At 51.5% G+C, this 24,903-nt stretch overlaps 1 protein-coding gene across 7 annotated transcripts in view; it reads right to left on the bottom strand.

Annotated features, from left to right (window-relative positions):
- The window catches only part of EXD3 (exonuclease 3'-5' domain containing 3), a 214,009-nt gene that overhangs the window by 98,571 nt on the left and 90,535 nt on the right, over positions 1-24,903 (bottom strand). For 5 of the 7 annotated variants that reach the window (XM_048325162.1, XM_048325158.1, XM_048325161.1 and 2 more), the window contains 9 exons: positions 19,172-19,338; positions 17,547-17,685; positions 16,996-17,209; positions 15,907-16,016; positions 14,594-14,789; positions 13,322-13,488; positions 10,857-11,027; positions 4,908-4,961; positions 2,958-3,089 (listed from right to left, as the gene is read on the bottom strand). In XM_048325162.1, the coding sequence (XP_048181119.1) occupies positions 2,958-3,089; positions 4,908-4,961; positions 10,857-11,027; positions 13,322-13,488; positions 14,594-14,789; positions 15,907-16,016; positions 16,996-17,209; positions 17,547-17,685; positions 19,172-19,338 (1,350 nt within the window). Of the gene's footprint in view, positions 1-2,417; positions 2,527-2,957; positions 3,090-4,907; positions 4,962-10,856; positions 11,028-13,321; positions 13,489-14,593; positions 14,790-15,906; positions 16,017-16,995; positions 17,210-17,546; positions 17,686-19,171; positions 19,339-24,903 lie in introns of those variants that run through there. The other 2 variants (XM_048325165.1, XM_048325164.1) reach the window with 2 other exon arrangements.

Raw genomic sequence — 24,903 nt, 5'->3', positions numbered from 1 at the left:
CACTAAAACATTCCTCACCAAAGGCAGCACCAGGCCCAGCTACAGCTACTGTGCAGGTGTGGCTCCCCAGGATCATCACCACGTTCTTACCATGCAGCACTTGAGGGACACATGGAATGAAAAGGTCATTCCTGCACCATCACTGACCCCTTTGGCAGCAGTCCCCAGTCCTGGAGCCTTTAACTGGAGCGGCCAAGCTGAAGCCCAGCACAAGTGGGAGCAGAAATGCTGAGCAGCCCCTGGGTGACACTCCCCGTGCACTTGCTGCTCTAGGTCAGACAGAGGTAGCCAGCACTGGCCATTGTTTTAACAGAAGAAACAGCAGTGTTTTGGCAGGGTTACAAAGCAAGCCCATTCTTTACATCTGCAAAAGCGAGCCCGTCCATCCCTGCTGAGGGAGCTGACAGAGGAAACACATTTTCCAGCAGTCTTGGGTACAACATTGAATCGGGACTAGTTTTACCACGTGTTCTACACTTCCCCCATTAATTGTTACGACAACATTTGCTGCCATATTCATTCCAATCATTTACAGAACAGAAGCCCAAGAGACAAAACAGGGCCCTGCTCCATGAGACAGAGGGAGCAGGCAGGATGTCACATTGCTTCCTGTGTGACACACAGCCAGGGCTTATCTGCGATGGCTGATGGCACAGATAACCCATCCTGTGCCGGCAGCTCAGGCCCAGCTCCGTGCAGGAGAGGGAGGAGAGTGGCCCAGCCCATGGATCAGTACTGCCCATCCTCCTCCTCCTCCTCCTGCCTAGCACAGACACAGCAGCACTGGCTGTTTCTGGAGCCCTGCTTGTGTGCCCACCGTGCTCCCCCACTGCAGGGGCAGCCAAAACTCTCTGTCACCCCTCCATCACCACTCCATCACCCCTCTGCCACCCCTCTCTGTCACCCCTCCATCACCACTCCATCACCCCTCTGCCACCCCTCTCTGCCACGTGCTCTGCAAGGAGGGGCAGAGCTCAGAGCAGTGTGGGAGCCCCAAGGTCTGTGACCCAGCCCCGAAGCAGCAGAGACAGGCTGGCAGGCACAGCTCAGCAGTTTCAGGATCCGGCCTCCATCCTAATTAAGCCCAATTAGGTTTGCAAAGAATGAGGATGTTTTAGGAAGGACGTACAAAAGAACTGCTGAGGTCTCTGTTGGCCATGGAGGCCTGGAGCACCCTCCTCAAGGCAGAAATTGCCACTGCCGACGTGGGCTGTCAGTTTTCCACAGTGCTGGGGGATGATCCCGCTCCCCGTGCTGCCCACGGCTCCCCTCATACACAACCCCGGGAAGTGCAGCTGAGAGGGCTGGGATTCTCCTCCAGAGCATCAGCAGCACATCAGCCAAGCTTGTGCTGTCTGCAGAGACAGCTGAGCAAAATCAGCTCCGAAATGCCAAAGCTTTAAATGAAGGTAAATATGATTCAGAACAGGGAGGGGTTTGACAAATCAGCATCTTCCCATGCTGAGGGGTATGAAACATGCAGCTGTTCCAGCACCACAATTTACGGGGAAAGCATTTCTCCTGGAAGTAAGAGAACACTTAGTATATACTCCTAGCCTGATTGATTACCCCTATTTATATTGTAAACGAAGACAGCATGTACTAAACCCATAGAGTTAACCAGTTCCAGACCCCAGATCCTGGGTGAGGGGTCAGTTTTCCATCGTCTGCTGCACGGTCTCATGCATTTATTAGAGAGCACAGAGTTTCCTGCAGCATGGTTTTGTGCATGTGTGTGCTTATTTTTGTGGCATTTCAACAACCATCAGGAGGAATGCTGCTATTTTATGGGATGTCAGGGAATCGGAGAATCCACAAGGTTTTTTAAAGGTTTGTTTAAAACAGCCAAGAAGCCAGCGTGCCACTATAAATATATATATGTGTAAGAACTGCAATCTGTTCTGGGACAATAAAACCACAGGACTGAAGGCAGTATCCCATATCTGAATATATCCATTTATCCTGCAGTAAGATGAACCCCTGTTCTGTGGATCCGACCTGCAGGGAGTTCCGTCAGTCTCCTCTCACAGCCAACCTGCCCAGCTGAACAACTCTCATTTGCTCTCTAAGTTACAGATTCAGTTTCAACATCTGACAGCAGATATAAACAGAGGTCCAGGACACGCTCTCTGGTGTGTCTGCTCAGGAGTCAGTGCTGCTCCTGCACCACTTGTGCAACTCCACCGGGCCAGGAGACCCCAGATCTCCACCATGAGGCACCGAGCCAAACTCACTGGCTTGTTTATCCCTAAGAAAAAGCTAATTTTCTAACCAACTTGCTTCTTTTTCTCTCTTTAAACACTGCTAAGGTGAAAGATGTTGAAGTTGCCCGTTGGTTTATATTGCAGTTTGGGAAGGGATAAGTTTTGGCGTGTTGCTGTAACAAATACAAGAGTGAAATTGGAAGAGATGGTGACTTGAGCTAACACAATTAAAATTTATTCTTAACAGCAATCCACAGATATCCCGTGCCAAACACAATCCGGAGTCATCAACTAGCATGGACATGAATTAACCTAATAGCTCCTGAAAAAAAAAAGAAGTCCTATGAAAAAATCCTCCTATTAAAGTAATTAAGTGTTAACAGAATCACAGAGCCATAATTAAACATGGTTTATAATTAAAACAGCATGTGTCCTAGACAGAGAACACAGCAACAAAGAGACTAGAACCATGACAGTCAATGCCAAAACACATGCCAAGTACCAAAAATCAGAAAAACAGGCGAGTTTCTAGCAAAGCTGCAGATGCAGAACCTCTGATCCCCTGACTGAGCCCTCAGCACTGTGACAGATGTGAGTGCACTCAGAACTCCTCACGGCTTTGCCAGGTGCTGCCAAAGTTCAAGCAGAACTCTTGGGAACCAAGAAGACGCTGAGAGCAAGGCCCAGAACACCGAGGCAGCGCAGGGAGCGGCGAGCGAGCGGCAGCCGGGGCTCGAGCCAGCCTCGTCCTACCTGGCAGCGGCTGAAGATGTCACTCAGGGACACCTGCACGTTGAAGTGCTTCAGCACCTGCAGCGCCTGTTCCTTCGCCTTCTCGGAGCAGTTCACGGAGAAACACCTTCCCTCTCCCACCTGGGAGCGCAGCTGCAAACAGAGACGCCAGTGAGGCCGGGCACTGGGCCTTTGCTGATACCCTTGGCTCGGTTGGAATTCCGAATAGTGCCTGGAGTCAGCGTGTGCTTACGGTCTGAATTCTGCTCTGAGCACCACGACTGGTAACCCAACAGCCACTGAGCTCTGACTCCTGCAGCACTGCAGTGTTTCATGTGTATGAAACATGATTTAGGCTGGGGAAAGGGAGGCTCAGCGGGCACCTTCTCACTCTCTTAAAACTCCCTGACAGGAGGGTGCAGCCAGGGGGGGTTGGCCTCTTCTCCCAGTTAACACGTGACAGAACAGGAGGAAATGGCCTCAAGATGCACTCAGGGAGGTTTAGATTGGATTTCAGGGAACATTTCTTCACATAAAGGTGGTCAGGCATTGCAGTGAGTTGTCCAGGGAGGTGTTGGAGTCAGGAAACTGAATTCAATCCCTGCTTTCTGATGAAACCTGGCCAGATCCCACAGAGCGTGCCAAAGCACGATGATGGAAACAATGTCCAGTGACCACTTCAGGCCCTCTGATTTACACAAACACTTCACCTGGAGTTCCCTGATGGCCAAGAAATGTGAAGGCATTGATGTGGGCAGTCCCTCAATGTTTGTTCCACACTCTGCAGAGAAGTCTGTATCTGGGAATGAGCACTGGGAAGTCCCAGACATACCTTCATGCTTAGGACTCATAGGAGTGGGATCAGCTACACACCAGTAAAGGAGCCTGGCAGAGCCATCCCGTCCTTGTGGAGGGCATCCAAAGGCAAGGGAACCAAGGGAACCAGACATTTCCCAGGGGTATTGTACCCTGGAAGCAGTTATTTTCCTTTTGCAATTCCTACACGGTACTTTGAAGTTAGAGCTCTGCCAAACAAGAGGATGCTGGATGCCGAATTCCCTATTCCAGCAGCTGTAGGCTCAAGGAGCCTGCAGGGTGGCTGCACCTGCCTCACAGTGTCTTATTGTGGGGGCAGTTTTATTCCATACACAGCTTTCACACAGAAAATCAGAAATCCCTATTCTGCAAATATTCTGACTGGCTGCTTGAGTAGCTGGGAGCTTTTATACTGAGTTTGTGACAAAGAACTCCGGCACCCTGGCTCACGTGAACAGAACTCTGGCTCATCCAGAACAGTTTCACTCTTCCATATGGAATTTTTGGGCAGTAAAAAATTGCAAAGGACCTGCAGCATGGCATCACAGCATCACAGCCACTGACTGGGCAGGTTCAGCACTGCATTTTGAAGCGTGTCTGTGAACAGCTTTGAACAGCTGGTGCTGAGGGCAAGGCTGGGTTTTGCTTTGGCTTCTCTGTTTATCTGAAGAAACACAAAACCTCTCCAGCTTCCACCAGACCCATGCTTGGGGCCTTCCAATCTCTCCCTTCCAAGCCTGAAGAAATGTCCCTGGGGGTTGAAACTCTCTCAGTGTGGAGCCAGCCAGCAAGTAAGAATCTCTGGGATAAAAAGCACAGGAATTGAGCTGCCTTTCACCTGCCAGTGAGGCCAGACAGAAATACACTGCTCTGGATTGCTTGGCTTGACTTCCACCCCCGCCCCCAATGGAGAGCAGTCACTCTCCCCACTGATGCAGGACTGAGAATAAGTATAAAAAACCATTTCACCCCGAGCCTTGGTGGTTGAGAACAGCGAACTTCTGAAGACCCTTAATGTAGCTTTGAGTGCACAAAACATGAAAAAGCCAAGCCAGCTGGTGCAGTCACATCTGACTTTTCCTCTTGTCTCCCCTGCACACCCCAGACCATGCAATGATCAATGCCAGAAACACACCAGCAGCTCGGAACACTCACAGTCTGATATGGGAGTCCAGAGGTTAAAATGACTCTTCCTTCCTGTCGGGCAATCTGGAAAAAACAGTAAAAATCCAAATGAGCAGGGGCTGAAGTTACACTGAGTTCAAGCTTTACTTGCAGTCACAGAAGAGAGAAGGTGAACTGGAGATACTGAGTGTTTCTCTCAGTGCCAGTCCACACCTGGCCAGGAGCTCCTGACAGCAACAGCAGCTCAAGGCATGGCTCACCCCTCGTCCCTCCCTGCCAACCCCTGCCTCATCTCCCGTGTGCTGGAACAAGCTGCTGGTGCATCTACACCCCATATGGCCCAGGGAGCTATTCCACCTTGAAATAATCCTACCCCAAACCATTCTTTTATTTTTTTCCCTTAACCCAGACTTTCTATTTTCCCAGTCTGGGTCACAAAGAAGGAAACAGTTCTGCTGCACAGGGGAAAAAGGAAAAAAAAAAACCTAAGCAGGTAATGCCAGAAAAAAATGTACCATGAAATGTGTCTGCAAACTTCACACCATTAACAGAAAATGCTCCTCAGGGAAGGAGGGTGTTATTGTCCCAGCAACCCAACACATAGGAATTGTGCACCTTTCTGAGCTGCAGGGAACATCTCCCTTAGAGTTTATCACCTCCTGACTTGCAATCCTGAGCTTTTTCAGAGGTCTGGTCCTGCAAGTGGAAGGGCTGTGCTGAGTTACCAGGGAGCTCATCACCCGCCGTGCTGACCCCCACACGGGCTCGGGGACACTGCAACGGGGGCAGTGCCAAATCTGGAGCTGCAGGGGTGGAAGTGTGACTGACCTTCCTTCACAGGACTGAGTGACACCCCTCCCTCCCACCCCTCACCCTCCTGCAGGAGGGAAAGAGCCTCACGGCTGCAGCAATAGGAGATTCCAAAGGATTCCCATGTGAACCAGGACTCAGCTCTGATCCTGCTGACAAGAGATCAGTGCTTTGAAGTAGGCATGAGGTTATTTCTCTCCTCTGGCTTGGATCCTGTTGGAAGCCCTCGTGTTTTTCACTGACTCCAGATGTGTGTCATGGAGGTCTCTCATCTGGTTCAGAGTTCAGCAGCTCTCTCTGGATCCCTCCCTACCCTTGGCAGGAAGACACACTTGGGATCAGAGTCCTGCTGCACTTCCCAGACAGATGACACCAGCAAGCACAGCCAGGGAACACCAGAAAAACCAACCAAGACTTTTAAGCTCTGTCATGGGTAGTCATTCTCTTAAGACTCCACTGGACCTATGTAAACAAGGGGGAGAAGGCTCTGAAGGCCCCGTGCAGGCAGCTAAACAACCTGTTTTTTCCTTTTCCCCCCTTCCTGAGCTTTCAGGTATCTGCTCCCCTCCTTTTGTTCTGAAGTCACTCTTTGGCTGACAGTTCTGCACTGAGAAAACGATTGGCAGCAACTTCTAAAGCGTCTTTCTACAGGCAAAATTACTGGATTTCTTTCAAAATCAACCCTCTCTCTCAAGAAAGGAAAAAAACCTCTAAGAACAGGAGCCTTGAAGAGGCAGCAGAGACACCCTGTGCAGTCCTGCTACTGAGCAGCCACCACAGCACCCTCATGGCATGTTAGTGAGGGAAGTCTGGTAAGGCTATAGCCAAAGGTCACCACAGGGATTTGCCGACAAGGGAAAAGGGATCTGAAATTCCTCCTGGCCCATGTCTGCTTCAGGGTAAGTTTGAGGATTTCACAGCTGGAACACTCCATTCTGACTTTCTGCATCCAGGGTTAATTAGTTCAAGCTTGATAAATCCCCTTATCTAAATGGCTCTGCAGAGACAGGCAAAGAACATCAAATAAAAAGGAGAAAAGCAATAACTCTTCCAACATGTTTTTCTGCCTCTGGAACAACGACTGGGAGAAGCATGCAGAGCCAGAAAAGCCATGTGACAGCACACATCTGACTGAGACCACAGAGGGTATGTGCTGGAGAAAAGGGCACAATTCCTTCTTCTCCTCCAAAAGCAACAAGGGAAGGCAGCACTGGGAGCATGGGGGGATGTGTGGTCAGGGATGCAAACGAGAGGAAAAGAACACCCAGGGCAGCATTTTGGCGTGAGTGTCAGGGACCTGTGCTCCAGCCCAAGTGCTGCAGAGAGGGCTTTGGCCTCAGTTTCACAATCTATTACAAAGATAATATCAACTTCCTCTGGAAAAGGCTCAGACCTTGTGGATAGAAAGCACTCCCTGATCTGTTGGTATTACTGCTCAGCCCGTAACGTGCCTGCCTGTTCAGCCAACTTCCATCCTGCAGAAATGAATGAACCCACAGGAATTACTGTCAGAGAGACCTGGAAGGGCAGCGACTGAGGAGAGAGGGCAGAGAGAGCCCTTTTGTTTCCAAGCCAGCACCAGCAGCAGGATGATTTGTGACAACCTAAAGCGTCCTGAACCAAGGCCAAAGGAGGTTCCAGAAAACAGCAGCACAAGGCTGTGAATTTGTAAGTTAAACTTTGCCAAGTCTGTGCAAGACACATGTTGGGCAATGCCACGTCCTTGAAGAGCCAAATTGCAGTCCAGGAAAAGCCGTGTCCCCCTTGAAGTGATCCTGAGCCTGGGCCAGCAAGGCCCCCTTCAGATCAAAAGGGAGTGGACAGAAGGTGTCTGCCCCAGGATATGTGCTGGGAAAGCACCCAGACAAGGATCTGCTGGAGAAGGGGATCACAAAACCCAATCCAAACCCAGAGCCTCTCCCTGTAATCCCATCTTTTAAAACAGACAGTAAACCAAGAGCTTAACAGCTCTGAGCACCCTCAGTCCAGCCCTGCCAGTATTGCAACCCTAAACTCCTCTTCAGCATTCCTGAAAAGTATAAATTGCATGGAGTTATCACAGAGTTTTGTAACATGGCCTTAAGTGTCACACCAAACCATCCATCCAGCTTTGTTTCTCAGTGCAGACCCATTTGTATCAAGGTCTCCAATGAAAGACCTTCTCCTCCTGCTGACCAAACATCAAAAGCCAAGTCTTGATCTTAAAAGCAACACAGTTCTTCATCTGCCCTCTGTGAATTTAGCTCCCCACCAGACTAAAAAGACCAGCAAACCTGGAGAATGTCATCTACATCAAAAATACGGAAAAAGCCAGTCAAAGCTGAGACAAGATCCAAGATTAGATTCCCCCATTAGGTGAAGATCTGCTCACTGCAGGATTAAAATCCCCTTTGTGTCACCTGGCTCCGTATCAGTCTAGGGCAATTTAGATCTGGGTGCACAATGCTCTATCTGGCTCCTGAGATCCATCCAGCCTGGCCCTCCTCTCCAGCTCGCTGGTTCACCTGCAGGTTTGGAAGGTAGGTGTAACCTTGCCAGGGAATCTTCCACGGCATGGGAGCCTCAGGAAGCCAGTTTTACCTGCCTTCTGGTGATTAGCACACTTCAAAAGATACCAGGTTTGCCTTAGCATCAGATTATTCTTAGAGATGAGGATGATTTTGAAGACCAAGAGTAAAGTCCATTATAAAAATAAAGTAAACCAGCCCAGAACTCAACTGAAGGATTCCACTGAGTCTTTTATTAGAAATCTAAGAGACTACCAACATTCTCTTAAAAACTTTTGCTCTGCCCCTGAGGTACAACACTGCAGGATCTACTGCAGTCACTCAGGCTGGTGGGTGATCCTGTAGGGTTGGTATGGGAAGGATCCCACTGCTCTGCCTCATGCTGCAAAATTGCAGAGAAAAGAGGAACATCCTCCTTTCCATCTCCTTCCAATTATCTGGAAAACTCAAAAGATAGGTTTAGGATTCTCTGCAAAGAGAAGTTTGGTTTAGAAGGGATCTTTTAAAGGTCATCTTGTTCCAACTCCCCTGCAGTGAGCAGGGACATCTTCAACTGGGTCAGGCTGCTCAGAGCCTCCATCCAGCCTGCCCTGGAACGTTTCCAGGGATGGGCATGAAAGACCTGGGTAGCAACACAACAGGCACAGGGCACAATTTTAAGTAAAGAATCTTGTATTAATTGGGAATAACATGTTGCTTATGGGAATAAGTGCAAAGGGTGGATCACTGCCAACTCCACCACTAGATCATGTCTGCCAGAGGGGATCCAGTGGATCGTGGTGCCAGAGGCCCTGCTCTCACACCTCTGCAGATCTGGCACGATAAACTCACCATGACATGTCCAAGATAAAACATTTAGTCAATAACAACAGCACAACATGAAGCAGAACACAGGACAAGGGTTTCACATCCATGGGAATGGGGGTTGCCAAACCAATTCCTGCCACATGTGCTAGCCTAAACAAAAAAATGAATAAAATCCATAACTGCCCAAGCACAGCCAGGGAAGTTCTCAGGCTTTTAAGCTTGATCCCAAATAACAGAGGGTGAAGGACCAGACCCATGTGGCCACCAATGCTTGAAGCCACTGTAATGAAGAGAAGGAATGAGAACAGTAAGGAGCAAATGCCAGGTGCTGCAGGAGTTCCTGGCACAAGGAGATGTGTAATATAACCGATAAATCATTTGAGTGACAAGACTTTAGTGAAGAACAAACACTAAGGCTGTATACTCTTAGGTGTTCCTGGTGGCACCAGTTTGAGACTGTGCTGGGACAACGCCCAAACTGTCTGTCTTGTACTCAGTGACCAGGATCCAAACCCTCTGCTGGCCTTTGCAATAACATTCCCAAGTCTTTGGGCGTAGGGTGGTCAACATTCAACTTTGATTCAATCAGGACCAGCCAGATACAAAACAGGGTGGGAGGAGTCTATTTTTATCTTTGATTATCCAAGCCCAGATCAAAGGCTCTGCAATACAGTAACACTCCAAGGGCTTTTGATAGTGAAAGGATGTTTGTCCGGTCACCATAGAGAAAGCAATGTCAAACATCCTGTCTGTGGCACGATAAGGGATCGAGATGAGGAGTGCAGACGGGGCTCTGGGGGGAGGCACTGAGAACCAGTTTGTTTAAATGACTTGTGCAAGTTTGGCAGGGAGGAGATATTAATTATTTCTGCAGAAGTTAGAGCCTGCCCCGGATTCAGGCCAAGCAGACATCTGAAGAGGAAACATCCTGCACACCAGGCTGAGTGATCCGTGCACACTTGATAGCACACACTGTGTGGGCTGGATATCTCTGTCAGCTCCCTCGAAGACAGGGAGGCCCTGCTGGGAGAGCTGGACAAATCAGAGAGCTGGGCAATCACCAACCAGATGAAGCTCAACGAGGAAAAGTGCCAGATTCTGCACCTGGGATAGGGCAACGCTGGATGTACATACAGACACTGGGCCATTAGAGAGAGTCCAAAGGAGGGCAATGAGGATGGTGAAGGGCCTTGAGGGGAAGCTGTATGAGAAATGGTTGAGGACACTTGGTCTGTTCAGCCTGGAGAAAAGGAGACTGAGGGGAGATCTCATTGCAGTTACAACTTCCTTGTGAGGGGAAAAGGAGGGGCGGACATTGATCTCTGCTCTCTGTAACAGGGAGAGGACCTGAGGGAATGCCCTGAAGTTGTGTCAGGGCAGGCTCAGGTTGGAGATCAGGGAAAGGCTCTTCCCTCAGCAGGTGCTGGGCACTGCCCAGACTCCCCAGGGAATGGGCATGGCCCCGAGGCTGCCAGAGCTCCAGGAGTGTTTGGACAGCGCTGCCAGGGATGCACAGCCAAACCATTCTGTGATTCTGCTATCTTTACACTCCACTTGTGCTCTTCTCATGACTTGAACTGCCCCAGCTGCCAGTGACACAATCAGCCACACGTAAGGGTGAGATCACAGCAGCCACTGCTCCCCTCCTCTCTCCTGGAAGTGGAGACCCAAGGCCACACACCACTGCAGGGACCAGATGATTCCAGCTGCCAGAGCTCGGGGTGACCCAAAGAGCTGGGACTCAGCAGAGGGATGGGAGGAGGCACCCACAGGGCAGCTTCTGCAGCCTGAGCACCAGTGCAGCTCCCCAGCAAGCAGCATCACGTCCCCATGGAGATGGAAGCTGTGCACTCACCTCAGCAGCTTTCCTGTGGTCATCCTCATTGTCCAGCAGCCGGACATCCACGCCCAGGCAGCGCAGGTAGCGCCCCAGGCCCTGCAGCATGTTGTCACACACCACGCTAAATTCCTGGGGGGAGATCGGGGCAGGGGGACATGAGGGCTCCATTCTGGGTCCTTGGCACTCCTAGAGAAAGGCAAGAGATCCATAAGGAGCAGAAGGCTGATTCCCAGTACATTTGTGTTTTTCCTCCCTGCGTTCACCCACCACAGCACATCCAGCTGCCTTCTTCCCCCTGTGTCACCATTTCCCTGTGCTCTGCAGCACCTCCAGATCCTCCTTTCATCCTGTCCACATTGCCACCACCACCTGGGCAGGGGGCAGAACATGATGGGGCTAATTCTGAATTCACCATTCTCTCCCTGACCAGCTGGTCACCTGACCCAGGGAGCTGCAGCCTTTGGCTGGAGAAGTGCCAGCCTGGTCTCCAGTGCTCTGCACAGACATTCATCTTCAAGAAGTCACAGAAACATCATCAAGGCTGCTGTTTCCTTACTGAATTAGTCTGCAATTAATAAACATGTGCCAAAGCTAGGATTCAGGAAAGGGATCTGACAGACAGAGGTAGAAACAGGTAGACAAAGCAACCACATCAGCTCTGTTATCTTTGGAAGGTTAAAAATAGGCAGTGCCTGAATTCTGTTTGTTTTATTTCCAATGTCTGCTGCTGGGGGAGTTCCTGCACTCGGAGGACTTTGGCGCTGGGAGGCTCCCAGAAGTACAATAGCTAAATTCATGGAGAAGGGAAGTTATTAAGGAACTTCCAATGTCCAGCTTTTGACTCCAGGAGCTTGGATCAGCTGGGATGACTGACGGACAGGGCCAGCAGCTATGCAGGGAGCCAGCATTGCAGACCAGCTCTGCAGGAGCTGGCCCCAAGCTGGGAATGCTGTGGCACACCAGGCAGCTCCACCTGGGCTCTCCACGGGAACCAGCTCAGGTCCAGGAGCTCCACTGGTGCGATGCTGCAGCTCCCAGCAGCTGGTCCCTGCACCCAGAGCTCTGCAGCGCTGGGCAGACTGGGCTGGCACCAGCTCCTGCAGGATCCTGAGGGATGCAGCTGTGACACCAGAGTGCTGTGACCACGGATGGAGCTGCCCCCTGAAGCTGAGGCAGTTGGAGACACCACCCCTGGCTGCTGCTGCTGTTCAGACAGATGTGCAGGAGCTGCAGCTGGCTCCCAGCCAGTGTTTATCCAGTGGCCAGTACTGTCATATGGAGCTTTTTTTCTCACGTTTCATGCCAGCAGAGAGCAAAAAAAGCTTATAGAGGAGAATAGAGTCATTAGCCCCACTTCAGAGAGTGGACCAGGAAACACTGGGAAGGAGAGCTTGGGGAAGAGTCCTGCAGGATGCAGAGCCAGGAGAAGTCTGCTTTTTTGGGTGTCCCAGTCCAGGTTTTACCAAGTGCCTCTTGGCTGATGAATCTGACTGTACAGAACACAAAGATGACCCGTGGGTTTCCAAGGTGATTGAAGCCTGAAGCGATCACTTTCCCCACCTCTGCAGCAGCCACCCAGCTCTGCTGTAACACACAATGTGCCCACGAACACAGTGCTCAGGGAGCAGTGCCCTGTTCTCCTGCCTGCTGAGGGCCAAGGGATGCTGCACATTGACACACGAGGTGGACACAGCCAGTGCATCTCAGCCCAGCCACGCAAGGGCCACTGACTTCAGGAGCTCAGCATGCACCTGGGGCCCCTCAGGACGCACGGTTACACACACTGAGGCTTCTCAGGCAGTAACAAAACGGGATTTCTGCCAAGGTTTCCAAAGGTGCACAAACCACAGAATGGTTCCATTTTAAACGCAAAACCTTATTACTGAGAGGGACCAGTCACATTCCAAGATACTTAAGCAGAGTTGCACAGCTCTGGTGGAGTTTTAAGGCTCTGCCACAACACAAACTCCGGGGAGAGGCCTCTCATGGAATGCGGTGGTGGGCAGGGAGGCAGAGACAAGCCTTCAGCAGAAAGGCATTTTTGATGGATCATTTGCTTTTAACTTTGCAGACTTCTACTCCAGACACAATAAAGGAGGTATTCCCAGTGTGAAAGCAAGGTGTGGAAGCTCAGTAAAAAACAAAAGTCAGGAAGTCAGAGTTTTGAAACCCTGGCCACAGAATCCAAACCCACAGCACTGAGGAAACGTGGAAGGAGCATTTCCACCAGCAAGGCTCACTGGGCTCAGCACACCCATCTGCACCCACATTGTACAAAGACAAGTGAACCTCAAGGTGCAGGGAAAGCTGAACCCAGGCAGGCCAAGGAGAGAGCATAGCGTCCCGGGAGGGAGGGGTGAGGAGGATGTTTGCTGCAAGAGCCCTGAGAAACCGTGCACAGCGAATGGTGTGACAGAGCTGCAGCGTGTGACTCGCAGGGGTCTTGAGCAACAAGCAGCTCTTTGAAGATGTTTACAAACCTGTACAGAAGGTGATGGTGCTTCTTGTTTATTCAGCTGCTTCTTTGCCCTGGGTTTTTTGCTCTGTTTTTCCACCAGACTTTCTGTCAGGTCTGAACCCAGACCGAAGCTCTCGGGGTCCTTGCAGAGCCTCTCATAGATCTCCAGCAAGCAGTAGGCATCTGAGGCTGCAGGGAGGAGAATGTGGGCCCCAGCTCAGATGAGCCTCATTCAAAAGTAAACCAGAGGCTTTCCTGAGGCAAGAAGAGCCCCCACCTTTGTAAAAGCCATTGTGAACAACTGTGAAGCTGCAGCTCCCTCAGGTCATACCCTCAGCTCCAGTGACTGACTCACTGAGCACCCCAGATGAACCCATGGTCACAGGGGGTCAAGGCAGGAGCTCCTAAAGTGACAGGCTCTGCCATCTCCACTCTAACCCAACAACCCAGTGCAAACTGCAGGGTGGCTCTTCCAACCACCACCAGGTAGCTCCAGCCAGCCCCTGTTCCTCACCATTGTCCCGAGCCTGCCCACAGCTCCTTATCACACCTTTTGATGGGAAGGGAGCTTCCCCAGGAGATGCAGTATCTCAGCAGGCACTGCCCGAGCTGTTTGCAATCACCTGCCCACACTCAGGGCCGTGTGCTGCTGCTCCCTGCAACGGGAACGGGAGAACTCTCCCAGCCAGTCTGACAAGTCCCAGTGATTAACTTTTGTGGGAACTGTGTCAGCTTCAAGGATAGTTGAATTTAACAAAGGGCTGGTTTGCATCAGCAGGCTATCCTTTGATGAGCCAGGAAAAGATTTAGACCCAGACTTCTGACTCTGGGGTAATCAGCAATAAACTCTATGGGTCCCTCCACAGCCCTGAGCCTGTGCTGCAGTTTCTGACACCACATCTGCCCATTTCAAACCTGGCTCTAACAAGCACTTCACTGTGACAAATGAACACAGCATTTGTTTCCCAGGAAGGCTGTGAAATGAGGCAGAAGGAAGTGGACTTTCCTCCTTTCAGTTACTGAGAGGAGGATCACTGAGGTGATGTTTCATCAGACAAAATCTGCAAAGCACAGGAATTCCTTCCTAAGGGAAATAATGAATCACTGGACAGTTTAAACTTCAACCATTAAAGTCGTGTCCGCAAAAGGACAAACAAAACATGTGCTGACTCTTCTGAACAGGAACTAATCTGCCAAGCCATTTTCTTCCTCTGCTACTTAACGACCTTCCTGGGGACAGAGCAGCCAAACACAGCCTGCCCTGGGCACCTGCAGCCCCAGCCAGGGCCCAGACCTGCATAGAGGATCTGCTCCTCCCGCAGCGGCCGCTTCTCCCAGTTGGACAGCTGCTCTGTTTTGTCCAGAGGCTTTCCCAGCACGTGTTGCACCAGGAGGCTGAGTCCCTTCTCTGGCTGCTTGACCCCTCTCTCCTCGTGGCTGTGCTCTGGGGACAGTCCATCGACCTTCCGGCCATCCTTCTTCCACTGCAGCTGATGGAAACAAAAAGATAGAAACCACCTGGTTATAAAGCAGCTCCTAAACCTCCTCCTGTTGCAGCTGGTGGGGCCAGGCACAGCCCTATCACATCCATCTCGTGCCTGGCACATTGAACCCCAGCCCTCAGACAAGGGCTGGGATGGCAGGAGATAAACACGGCGTCGGGTTATTTGTTTAACAAACACTTGCTGGAGAGAAATCTGTTTCCTAGCCAAGGAAGGGCAAAAAGGGCATTCTTGTCCAGCACTGCACCAGAGCAGCAGGGCTGGGATGAGGCTCCTTAGGGGTCTGCAGGGTGCTCACCACGCTGGAGGCTGCTGGGCATCCACTCAGTAAAGGACCAGCAGTGGCAGTTCAGCACCTTTCTCCTCCTAGTCCTGGTGGGAAAAGGCATTCCTGTGACACCCTGGGCAGCAGCCCTTCCTGCAGCTGCCATTTCTCAGGTTAACCGAGGCAATGGCTGCTGGCAGCTATGTCAGCCCCTGCAGCATTTCCCAGGTTAAGCTATCAATCCCAAAGATCTCCTTCACCCCAGCCCACAGCCTCAAACACGCTCTGTACATTTCACCCATTAAAATGGTTGTGCTTAACATTTCTGCAGACTGCTGAAAGCTCCCGTGTGCAAGCCCAGGGACAGCTGTGCTTCAGCTGACCAGACATTCCTGTGCTGAACCCACCAGCAGCCCTCCTAGGAACACCAGAGCTCTGTACAAATCGTTAACTCCATCATACCTGCTTCAATAATGCATGTCTTGGAGTAGCAGAATTTCTACAAGAACTTACTCTTCCTAAGTATAACTTGTGCTCAGGAACCTTGTCCTGGCTGAATGGAGCTGGGTCTCCAAGAGCTTTTCACAGCTTTTATGAAGGCTATGAAAAAGCTGTCAGTATCATAAGCTTTAACGGTTTAGTTGATGAAAACAAAATACTTCTGTCTTCCTTGACAGAATCCCAACACCTCAAACCCTCTGCAGGAAATGGTCTGTTTACTCATGCAGCCGTCTCCCTGCCAATCCAGGATGCACACAGGCAGTGCTGTGGATTCAGGACAGTTATCCCCCAGCACATGCAGGAGACACCATTTCCCACATCTCATGTGTTTATCCTTACTTGTTTGTCCACTGCAAGAAGATCCACCACACCTTGCATTTGCTTCTCCATGTCTTTCAGAGCAGAACACGTGGCTGCCAGGCTGCTGAGGTCTCCAGACATCCCATAACCTGGAGACAAAAAAAAAGAAGCCCAAATCACACAGGTGGAAAACTCAAATCACGGTTAATGCACTGCAGCTTCTTCTAGTTCAGAGTCAAAATGCTGACAAAATATCTATAAACACTGGTGGGAAGATTGTTGAAACAGAGAACAAGACTGGCTCCTGTCTCTTCTGTTCCCAAGAAACACTCCTGCAGATCAAGGGAGAAGAAAGGTGGATGAAAAATGCTGAGTTCAAGATCAACTTACTTAAAATCTGGGAAAGATATTTATTTATGAATTTGCCCCTGAAATCCAGGTTTAGCAGCTCCTGATAAAAGCCTCCAAAAACCATGCATGGTCATTCAGAGATCTCTGATGTCCAGCACAGCAGCTCTGGGACAGGGACAGCACACCCAGAGAGCTCTGCCCACCAGAATTACCTGAGCCACTGAAGGTTGGGTGTCAGCTGGGGCTTAGTATGGAGCTGGGACAACCCCAAGTCTGAGAGGGCAAGTTAAATCAGGAATCTTGGATCTGACCTGAAATGGGGAGATAAAATGGCATGGACCTGTGTCGGGGGGGGTCAGGCTGGAGAGCAGGGAAAGGTTCTTCCCCCAGAGGGTGCTGGGCACTGCCCAGGCTCTCCAGGGAATGGGCACGGCCCCGAGGCTGCCAGAGCTCCAGGAGCGTTTGGACAGCGCTGCCAGGGATGCCCAGGGTGGGGCTGTTGGGGGGTCTGTGCAGGGCCAGGGGTTGGACTGGATGATCCCTGTGGTTCCGTTCAGCTCAGGATTTTCTGTGGGTCCTGATCCTGTATTTCTATCATTCCCAGTTACACTGATCACTGCTTCCCGGCCTGGCAGTGCCTGAACACCTAGGGCTACAAAAGCTGGTTCCATGGCAAGTGGATTTAGGGAATGACAACACCAAGAGGATCTAGGAATGACAAAGATGACAAAATAGGCTCTGTGCAGCCCCGAGGTGGGGAGGAGAGAGGGGTGTTACCCAGTTTAGTGATGGCTGCGTCTGAATAGAGCATCTGGATGAAACGGGGAAGCTTCTCCTTCTCCCCCTCTGCCTCAGCTTGCTCGAGGAGCCGTGGCAGGTCCAGCAGGAACACCTCATCCTTCAGTGCAAGCTGCAGGAGGGCGACACGAGGCTTCCCCACCATGCCAAAGGACGGCTTCCACTCCATGTCCACGCCAACGACCTGCCCAGGCTGCAACACAGACACGTTCTGCACCCAGAGCCTGGCTGTGCCTCAGAGGAGCCTGGAGAGCCTGTCCAGGACATGAGCATTTCCTGCCCAACACCTGCAGCTCTTTGTGCCAACTGCCACAGACACAGGAACTCTCACAGCACCTGTGTCGCTCACGGGAGCCTTCCCTGGCACGATTCCTAACACCTTCCCCAAACCCGACCAGCCTAAAGGAGCAGCTGTTCTTGGCTTGGGGAGGGAGACACGGCATGCCAGTGGCCACATCCAGCCCTGTGTACCAGCCTGACATGGAGCTCCAGCTCCCTGACCCTGCCAGGCCAACCCCTGTAACGCTCACCTGCAGCACCTTCTCCCAGCACTGCAGCGTCTCCTCCCATGTCTGCAGAAAGTGAATCTTTTCCCGCGCAATAGGAAGCTGGTAATAGTCCTTCTTCTTACTGTCCTCATAATTATCTGCTTTTGTGACCTCTTCTGCCCTGCACAGAATCAGATGCAACAATTTTAAGCCATGCAATGGGAGGAAATCCTGGACTGGAGCAAGAGGGGTAAGTTTTACTCCCCTTATTTCACCCTGACCCTCTCTTTCCCCATGACACCCAGCTCCTTCCCAGAGAAAAGAAACTAATCAAAAAGATCCAGCTCCCTTGGACAGATCACACATTTCTGGATAGTCTCTTTCCCACAGAGACTTGAAATGGTTCATTATTTGGGAAACTATTTACCAACCTTATGTTTGGGAGGCTGTGTGCCCATTTTGCAGCAGAGCAGCTCTCCCTGCACAAACACTCCTTCCCGTGGGTTTGTGTGCACGGGGAAGTCAATATTTGTATAAAATATTTAATGAAGGTGTGCAGCCTCAGGTCTCCAGGAATATTCTCACCTGCAAAGCTCAGGAGCCCCGTGTGGTGTGACCAGAGACAGATGATGTCATTTATATGCTGGTGCCACCTTGTTGTGTGCAGTGTGAACTCCCTCTGGGAACTTGTGGCTTTGTTACTCAACAGCCAGGGCAGCCAGACTGTTTTATGGGGTTCCACGGCTCTGCTGACTTTAGAGCAGCTACCACAGCAGGTATCATGACTGCATGAGTAAACTGCAGGACAAAGGGGTGTATTCATCTGTCCCAGCTCCTCACGCAGGCCAGAGCACACCCTCACCTGCCTTCCCTCCACAGCACAGGATTCCCACAGCACAGAGATGCAGTGATGGGTTTTATCTCTGGATGCACAGTCTGTGGCTCAGCCATGCTCCTGTAACCACTCCTTTGTGTTTTGAGGGCTTATCCCTCATGGAAAAACCTCCTGGCTCCCAACTGGTGGCTGCTGTGGCTTCAGGAGGGAGGAGGAAGAGGAGGGCAGCTCCAGCAGTGCTTTGGAGTGAGGCAGGAGCATGTCCAAGACAGGCAAGAGTTTCCTGTGCTCCAAAAAAGCCAAGGACTCTCTGGAGAAGTGTTTTGAGGGTGATTACATCCGTGTTGTATTTCCTGAGCGCTTGAACAAGTGCAGATCTGCAGGAGGAGAAAGAGCAGATCCACAAAACCAGGATCCCTGAACATGAAGTGTTCAAGGCCATCTGTGAGACCTTCCCAAAATCATCAGCATTAAAAAAATAACAATTAGGGAAACTTTGAAAGACCTGTAAACTTTGAAAGCCTCAGTAAAATGGATTAATATTTGCACTATGGATCTGGCAGAGGAAGTGTAAGAACCCCCTGCAGCATGAAGCAATCTCACAGAGCTTCTGTGTATTCAGGATGAGTTTAAAATGCCCCTTTCACAGACACTTCCAGGCTTATGACAAACAAATACAGCGTGTGCAGGGCCACACCAGGATCCGAGCACATGGAGGAGGCCTTTGCAAACATCTGTCCCCAAGGACGCATCATGGCAGACATTTTAAGCAAGTATACCGTCTTTGTATGACAAGCAATCTGCATGGAAAGGCACCAAAGAGGGGATTTACCTGTCCTGGATGTGCAGCTTTTGGAGCTCCTCAGCCACGGCCCGAGGCAGCATCTCGGGGGGCACCCGGCAGCGCCGTGCCCACCGTGCCGCCCCGCGCGCGCCGCAGTGCCGGAGCAGCGACTGCACCAGGTGCCCTTGCAGCCAGCGGTTCTCCCCGACTGTGCTCTGCAGGGGCAGGGGGGGAAGGCAGACTGTCAGTGCACCCTCATTGTAAAAACCTTATTCCTTATATCTAGTCTGAATCGCCCCTATTTTAGTTCAAAACCATCAGCTCTTGCTCTGTTGCAACAGGTCCTGCTAAAAACTCTGTCCTCATCTTTTTTATTGGCCCCCTTTAAGTGCTGACAGGTCTCCTTGGAGCCTTCTCTGGGCTGAGCACCCCCAGCTCTCCCCGCCTGTCTCCAGAGCAGAGGGCTCCACACCCTGGAGCATCTTCTTGGGATGGCTTTCTTAGGACAGACATTCCCTGTCTCTCCAGGGCAGACAGTGGCATGGGGTCTCCTCCATCCTTGGACTCATTTGCACGGATTGTTGGGATCACCAGACATCCGTAGGTGACAGGAAGGGCACCTCAGCAAAGCTCTCCTGAGTGGTGCTCAGAGGCAGGAAAAGGCTGACACCCCCCTCCAGCCCCTGCCCCCAGTGCTGTGAGATGGGGGCTCCAGGACCCCCCCAGCACCAGGCACAGCTGCGGGTGGAGCCCGGGCTGTGGGTGCCACCCTGCACTGGAATTCAGCTGTATGAAATGTGCTGTGCCAGTCCCACAGCCAGCTGGGGTGAACCAGGACTGCCTGAAGGAGTTCTTCCCTTTGTGTCTGTTCAAGGCGCCTGTGGAGGTGAGAGCTGGATCACTGCTTTGGGACAAACACACTCTCAGGTGTCATTGTGTCACTCCCCGTGTTGGCACCTGCAAACAGGGAGGGCACTTTAGGACATTCCCTGCTCCCAGCTGTTCCCTGGAGGAAGGGAACTCGTGCCTTGGCCCACTGCAGAGCCTGGGGGCACCGGCACAAACTCACACTGCCTGTGGTTTAAACCCAAACGCCAGCTGTGGCTGGAGCATGGCACAGTGCCCACCCTGGCAATTGCAAGGGGCAGTGACAGTCCCCACAGTGACAGCTGGATGCACCAGAGCTCTTCTGCCTCATCCACCTCTGAGAGGTGCAGGTGTGAGAGGAAATACAAGCACAGTGACACCAAGGGTCACACCAGCTCCATGGGGTGGGAGTTCCCCTCCTCCTCCCCAGCCAGCTCCCATGTGCTGCAAACACCCTGGAGCCCCCACAGCCACGTAGCAACTCCTCCTCTCTGACCGACCCCTGGATCTGCCCTTGAAGTTAATATTGTCAAGAAAACTGCTAACACAAGCTGAAACCCTACACGGTGGCCCAGGACCTGCAGCTCTAGGACTGGCACCACAAACGAGAATTTCAGAGGAGTGAAATGCTCAGGTCTGCACTGAAGTCCATCCCCACCCTGCCCAGAGCTCTGTGCTGCCCACCAGCACTGCTCAGGGGCCTGAGCCTGCTCCAGGGATGGCAGCACTTTGCTCCCTCTCCCCAGCATGTAGGAACAGCTCCCAGCTGGGTGGGAGGCTGTGGCCATGGGGCCTCATTCCTCACATTCCTTCAGTAACTAAAAGGTGAGAATTTGTCTTCAAAGCAGGCCCAGAGATCAGGAAACGAATCTGTTGATGGCCTCAAGGTAAAAAGGAAGCCAAACAGAAAGCCAAGGAGAAAAAACAGAATGACCCCTGCCCAGAGGTGCAGGAGGGGGCAGAGGCTCAGAACAGCTCAGAGGGATCTGGCACCCCAGGTAGCAGCAGCCTGCTCACAAAAACTGCTGCCTCAGCTCTCTGTCTGCACCCTTGGGACTCTGCCAAATGCCAAACCACAGCTCTTCTCATGGATGTGTGGAGGAACAGTTTTACTGCTGTTCCCAAGGGGCTGGGGGTGTAGCAGGAGCCAGGTCAGCAGGGCAGGGGTCCAGCAGCTCCCCAGGGCTCAGGTACAGGAGGGAAGCGAGGCAAGGGGCAGGGCAGGAAAAGGACAGAACACGGCCTCCTGTTCTTGCTTCTTGCCCTCTACATCTGCCCTGGCCATGCCAGTCGTGACCTTTGTGCCTCTCTCCCCTCTCTGCCTTCTGTGACTGAGCTCAGCCAAGCACTGAACACGTGAAGTGGGGCTGAGTTAAACTCTCCTGCACATCTGCCAAGCCACTTCTCAGAGTCCTTCCCAAAAAGAACATATTTTCTTACAACATTGCAGAGCAATTCCCTCTTCTTGCTCCCCCTGTGTCCATCCTATTGTCTTCCTGCCTTTTTTCTAGAACACAGACTCTTTGGGGTTGGAGCTCTCTTCAGTTCACCCCGAGTCAATTCTTAATAAATCTCATTGTGGCAGCTTTATTTCTGGAAATAATGAGGTGCAGATTTTTTTAATATTATTCTAATGATAACAGATTTCTTCTTTCAACCACAAAAAACAACTCTGTAAAGAAGGTTAATCTCTCCAGAGATATCCCATCCTGCATTCTGAAACAGAAAATAGCTTTGTTTGTCTTTTTACTGAAAAAAAAAAAAAACCCAACATTGCTCTAAAGGGGAAAGGCTTCCACCGCAACAGCTCTGCAAGAGGCAAGAATGTGGAAACTTTGGCCCCAGAAGATGTGGGCACAGATGCAGAGAGCAATGTTTCACCAGGGATGACATTTCATGTGCTTTGCTGTCAGTAAATGAACACTTCTCAGGAGGAACCTGGCACGGTTGTTCTGATCAGCATCAGCGGCACCTCCGAGCAGGAAAGGATCCTATAGACCATGAGGCTTGTTTACATCCCTCTTGGAATTCTAGACATATCATACATTCTTTAATCCATAGGAGCACACAGAAACCCCTGACACCAACAATAACCCATGATTAAAGCTTTCCACAGCGACGGCTGCAGATTCCCTACCCGTAAATCCTGTTCTCACCGCCAAGGCTTCACAGAGCTCACACCAACCACGCAGGGCAAGCTCAGCAATGTCCTGACCGTAACCCACCAACAATTTCCCCATTGGTACCAATAATTTTGAAACCAAATATCCAATATCTCCTTTGGAAGTCACCCTATCCAACCCCAGATCAGTTTTATCTGTATGTGTTAAGCTGCATTTCAGTCCCATCCAATTCTGCCCTTTGCCTCAACGTCTTTTCCCAAAGAGGGATGTTATTCACACCACTGACACTGGCTATTTGCAGAGTCAGATTTTAATTTAACTTTTGAATGTCTTGGCCAATTTCCCCTGTTTTCAAGTGCTTCCAGAATCAACAAAAACCCCTCCTGCTAGTATAGAGAAAATGTCACGGAGAATATTTTAAAGTCAGCAATTTTAAAAGGGGAAAAAGAAACCCAGAATTGAAAAGGACAAATGCCTGTCAGCAGTGGGGGGCACTGACAGCACTGCTGAATTCCCTGTGGTGTGGCAGGCACAGACACCTGAGCTTAAACATTCCCTGAACATCCCATGAACATCCCACTGTGGTACTGTCACTGCTACTTCATTGTATTTGTGCTTGAGGTTTCTGCTTCAAAGTTTCCATCATTTGTGCTGCATGGGGAGATGCTGCAGGGTGACCATCAGATGTCATTGAAGGGAACTCCTGGAATCATAGAATGGTTTGGGTTGGGGGGACCTTACAGCCCATCCAGTTCCAACCCCCCTGCCATGGCAGGGACACCTCCCACTGTCCCAGGCTGCTCCAAGCCCCAATGTCCAGCCTGGCCTTGGGCACTGCCAGGGATCCAGGGGCAGCCCCAGCTGCTCTGGGCACCCTGTGCCAGGGCCTGCCCACCCTCCCAGGGAACAATTCTTTCCCAATATCCCATCTAACCCTGCCCTCCTTCAGCTTAAGGCCCATTCCCCCTTGTCCTGTCAATGTCTGCCAATGTAAAGTGCCTCTCCCTCTTTCCTATAAATCCCTTCGAGTCTCACTAGGCCACAATAAGATCTCCCTGGATGGAGCCTTCTCTTCTTCGGGCTGAACATCCCCAGCTCTCCCAGCCTGGCTCCAGAGCAGAGGGGCTCCAGACCATCTCTGGACTCTCCAACAGGTCAGTGCCTTTGTGGTGCTGAGGACCCCACAGCTGGACACAGTGCTCCAGGTGGGGTCTCACAGGTGCAGGGTAGAGGGGGGAAATCCTCCCCTTTGGGTGAAAGATGCCAACTTTCCCCCCACTCCCTTCTGAGCAAGGTTCCCTTGTGAAAGCAGCAGTCACTCAGCCACGGCCACCGCCCACAGCCAGAGCCTGAGAACACCCTGAGAACAGCCTGAGAACAGCCTGAGAACAGCCTGAGCACCCTGAGAACAGCCTGAGAACACCCTGAGAACAGCCTGAGCAGCCTGAGCACCCTGAGAACAGCCTGCTTTCTCATCACTCGAGCTGCTCTCTCGCTCCCAGGCACTGGCCACTGAGATGCGCTGGTTCATGAACTGGAGAAGCACGAAGTGGGCTGCATTGAGAGCCCAGCAGGCCGCCTTTCAGATAGCGATCAGCGCGTCACTGCCAGAGCCACGCTCCCGAGCTCGGGAGCCCATTACCACATCAATGCCGGGGAAGTGGGCTTGATCCTCCTTCAGCGAAGCTTCGGCACTGCGGCTCCCTGGGGCATGTTCACACCACCTCGCCCCTGCTTTGGGAATCAGGACGCTCAGCTTCCCAGCCTCCCCGTGCTCCTCCAAAAGGCAATTCAGAGGAGTCTAACTTAGGATATTACTGGGAGGGCTCAAGGCAAAGGCAACTCTTAAAGTCAGCTTGCTGTACTGGGGCTCCTCACAGGGAGCTAATTGTTCTGGGCGACCTGGAGGAAGCTGCTGGTTTGTGGTGAGCAGCTGAACAATATTGTGTGACAGGATGCATCTGCTCCACGTTCCTGTGTGTCTCCCACCACCACGGCCAAGTGGCGGCCAGCAGACTCACACCATACAGCCTGTCTGCTAAAGCTCACCCCCACAGGGGCTTTAGGGGTCCCTTCCAACCCAAACCATGCTGGGATTCCAGGACATGGTCACTGGGTTGGAGCACGTGGAGAGGCTGAGGGAGCAGGGCTGGTTCAGCACAGGGAAGGCCTGGCTGGGTGTAGGGGAATAGAATCCCCTCTTCAATTTTATCAGGGGAGCCATAGAGAAGATGGAGTCAGATCCTCCCACGAATTCCAGCCAGGCCAAAAACTAAAAATATGGGACAGTGAGAGTGGCTAAACACTGCAACAGGCCCAGACGGGCACTGGAACCAGGCAGGGCACGGCAACACCTTGTCCCATGAAGCTGGCCCTGCTCTGAGCAGGAGGGCAGAGATGAGCTCGCAGAGAAGAGCTAATTTCAAACTGAAATGAGGCTCTGATTGTGTGATCAGCAGTGCCCTGCATTCCTCAGGCTCATCTCCACACAGACGGGCGGCTTCTTGCAGCAACTGCTGCTTTCAAGTCCCAAGCACCTCCCGGGTGAAGAACACCCAGGATCTCATTTACCCAGAATACAGGATGGTCCTGATCATGCTCAGCAATACTACACAGAGATCCAAATACATTTCCTGCATTGGGATTCCTTCCAAATTTTTTTAAGGCAGCCCCTGAGGGAAGTAATTAATTTTCAACAGATGAAGTCATCGTGTCTCCAAAATCTGCTCCTGCTGCCACAGATGTGAGCAGGTACAGAGTGGAGGGAAAGAACCAAGGCAGCTTTCAAAG

The sequence above is a fragment of the Corvus hawaiiensis genome, chromosome 21 (genome assembly GCF_020740725.1).
Source record: "Corvus hawaiiensis isolate bCorHaw1 chromosome 21, bCorHaw1.pri.cur, whole genome shotgun sequence".
NCBI classification, from domain to species: domain Eukaryota; kingdom Metazoa; phylum Chordata; class Aves; order Passeriformes; family Corvidae; genus Corvus; species Corvus hawaiiensis.
The sequence above is the reverse complement of the archived record's forward strand: the minus strand, read 5'-3'. Positions and strand labels throughout refer to the sequence as shown.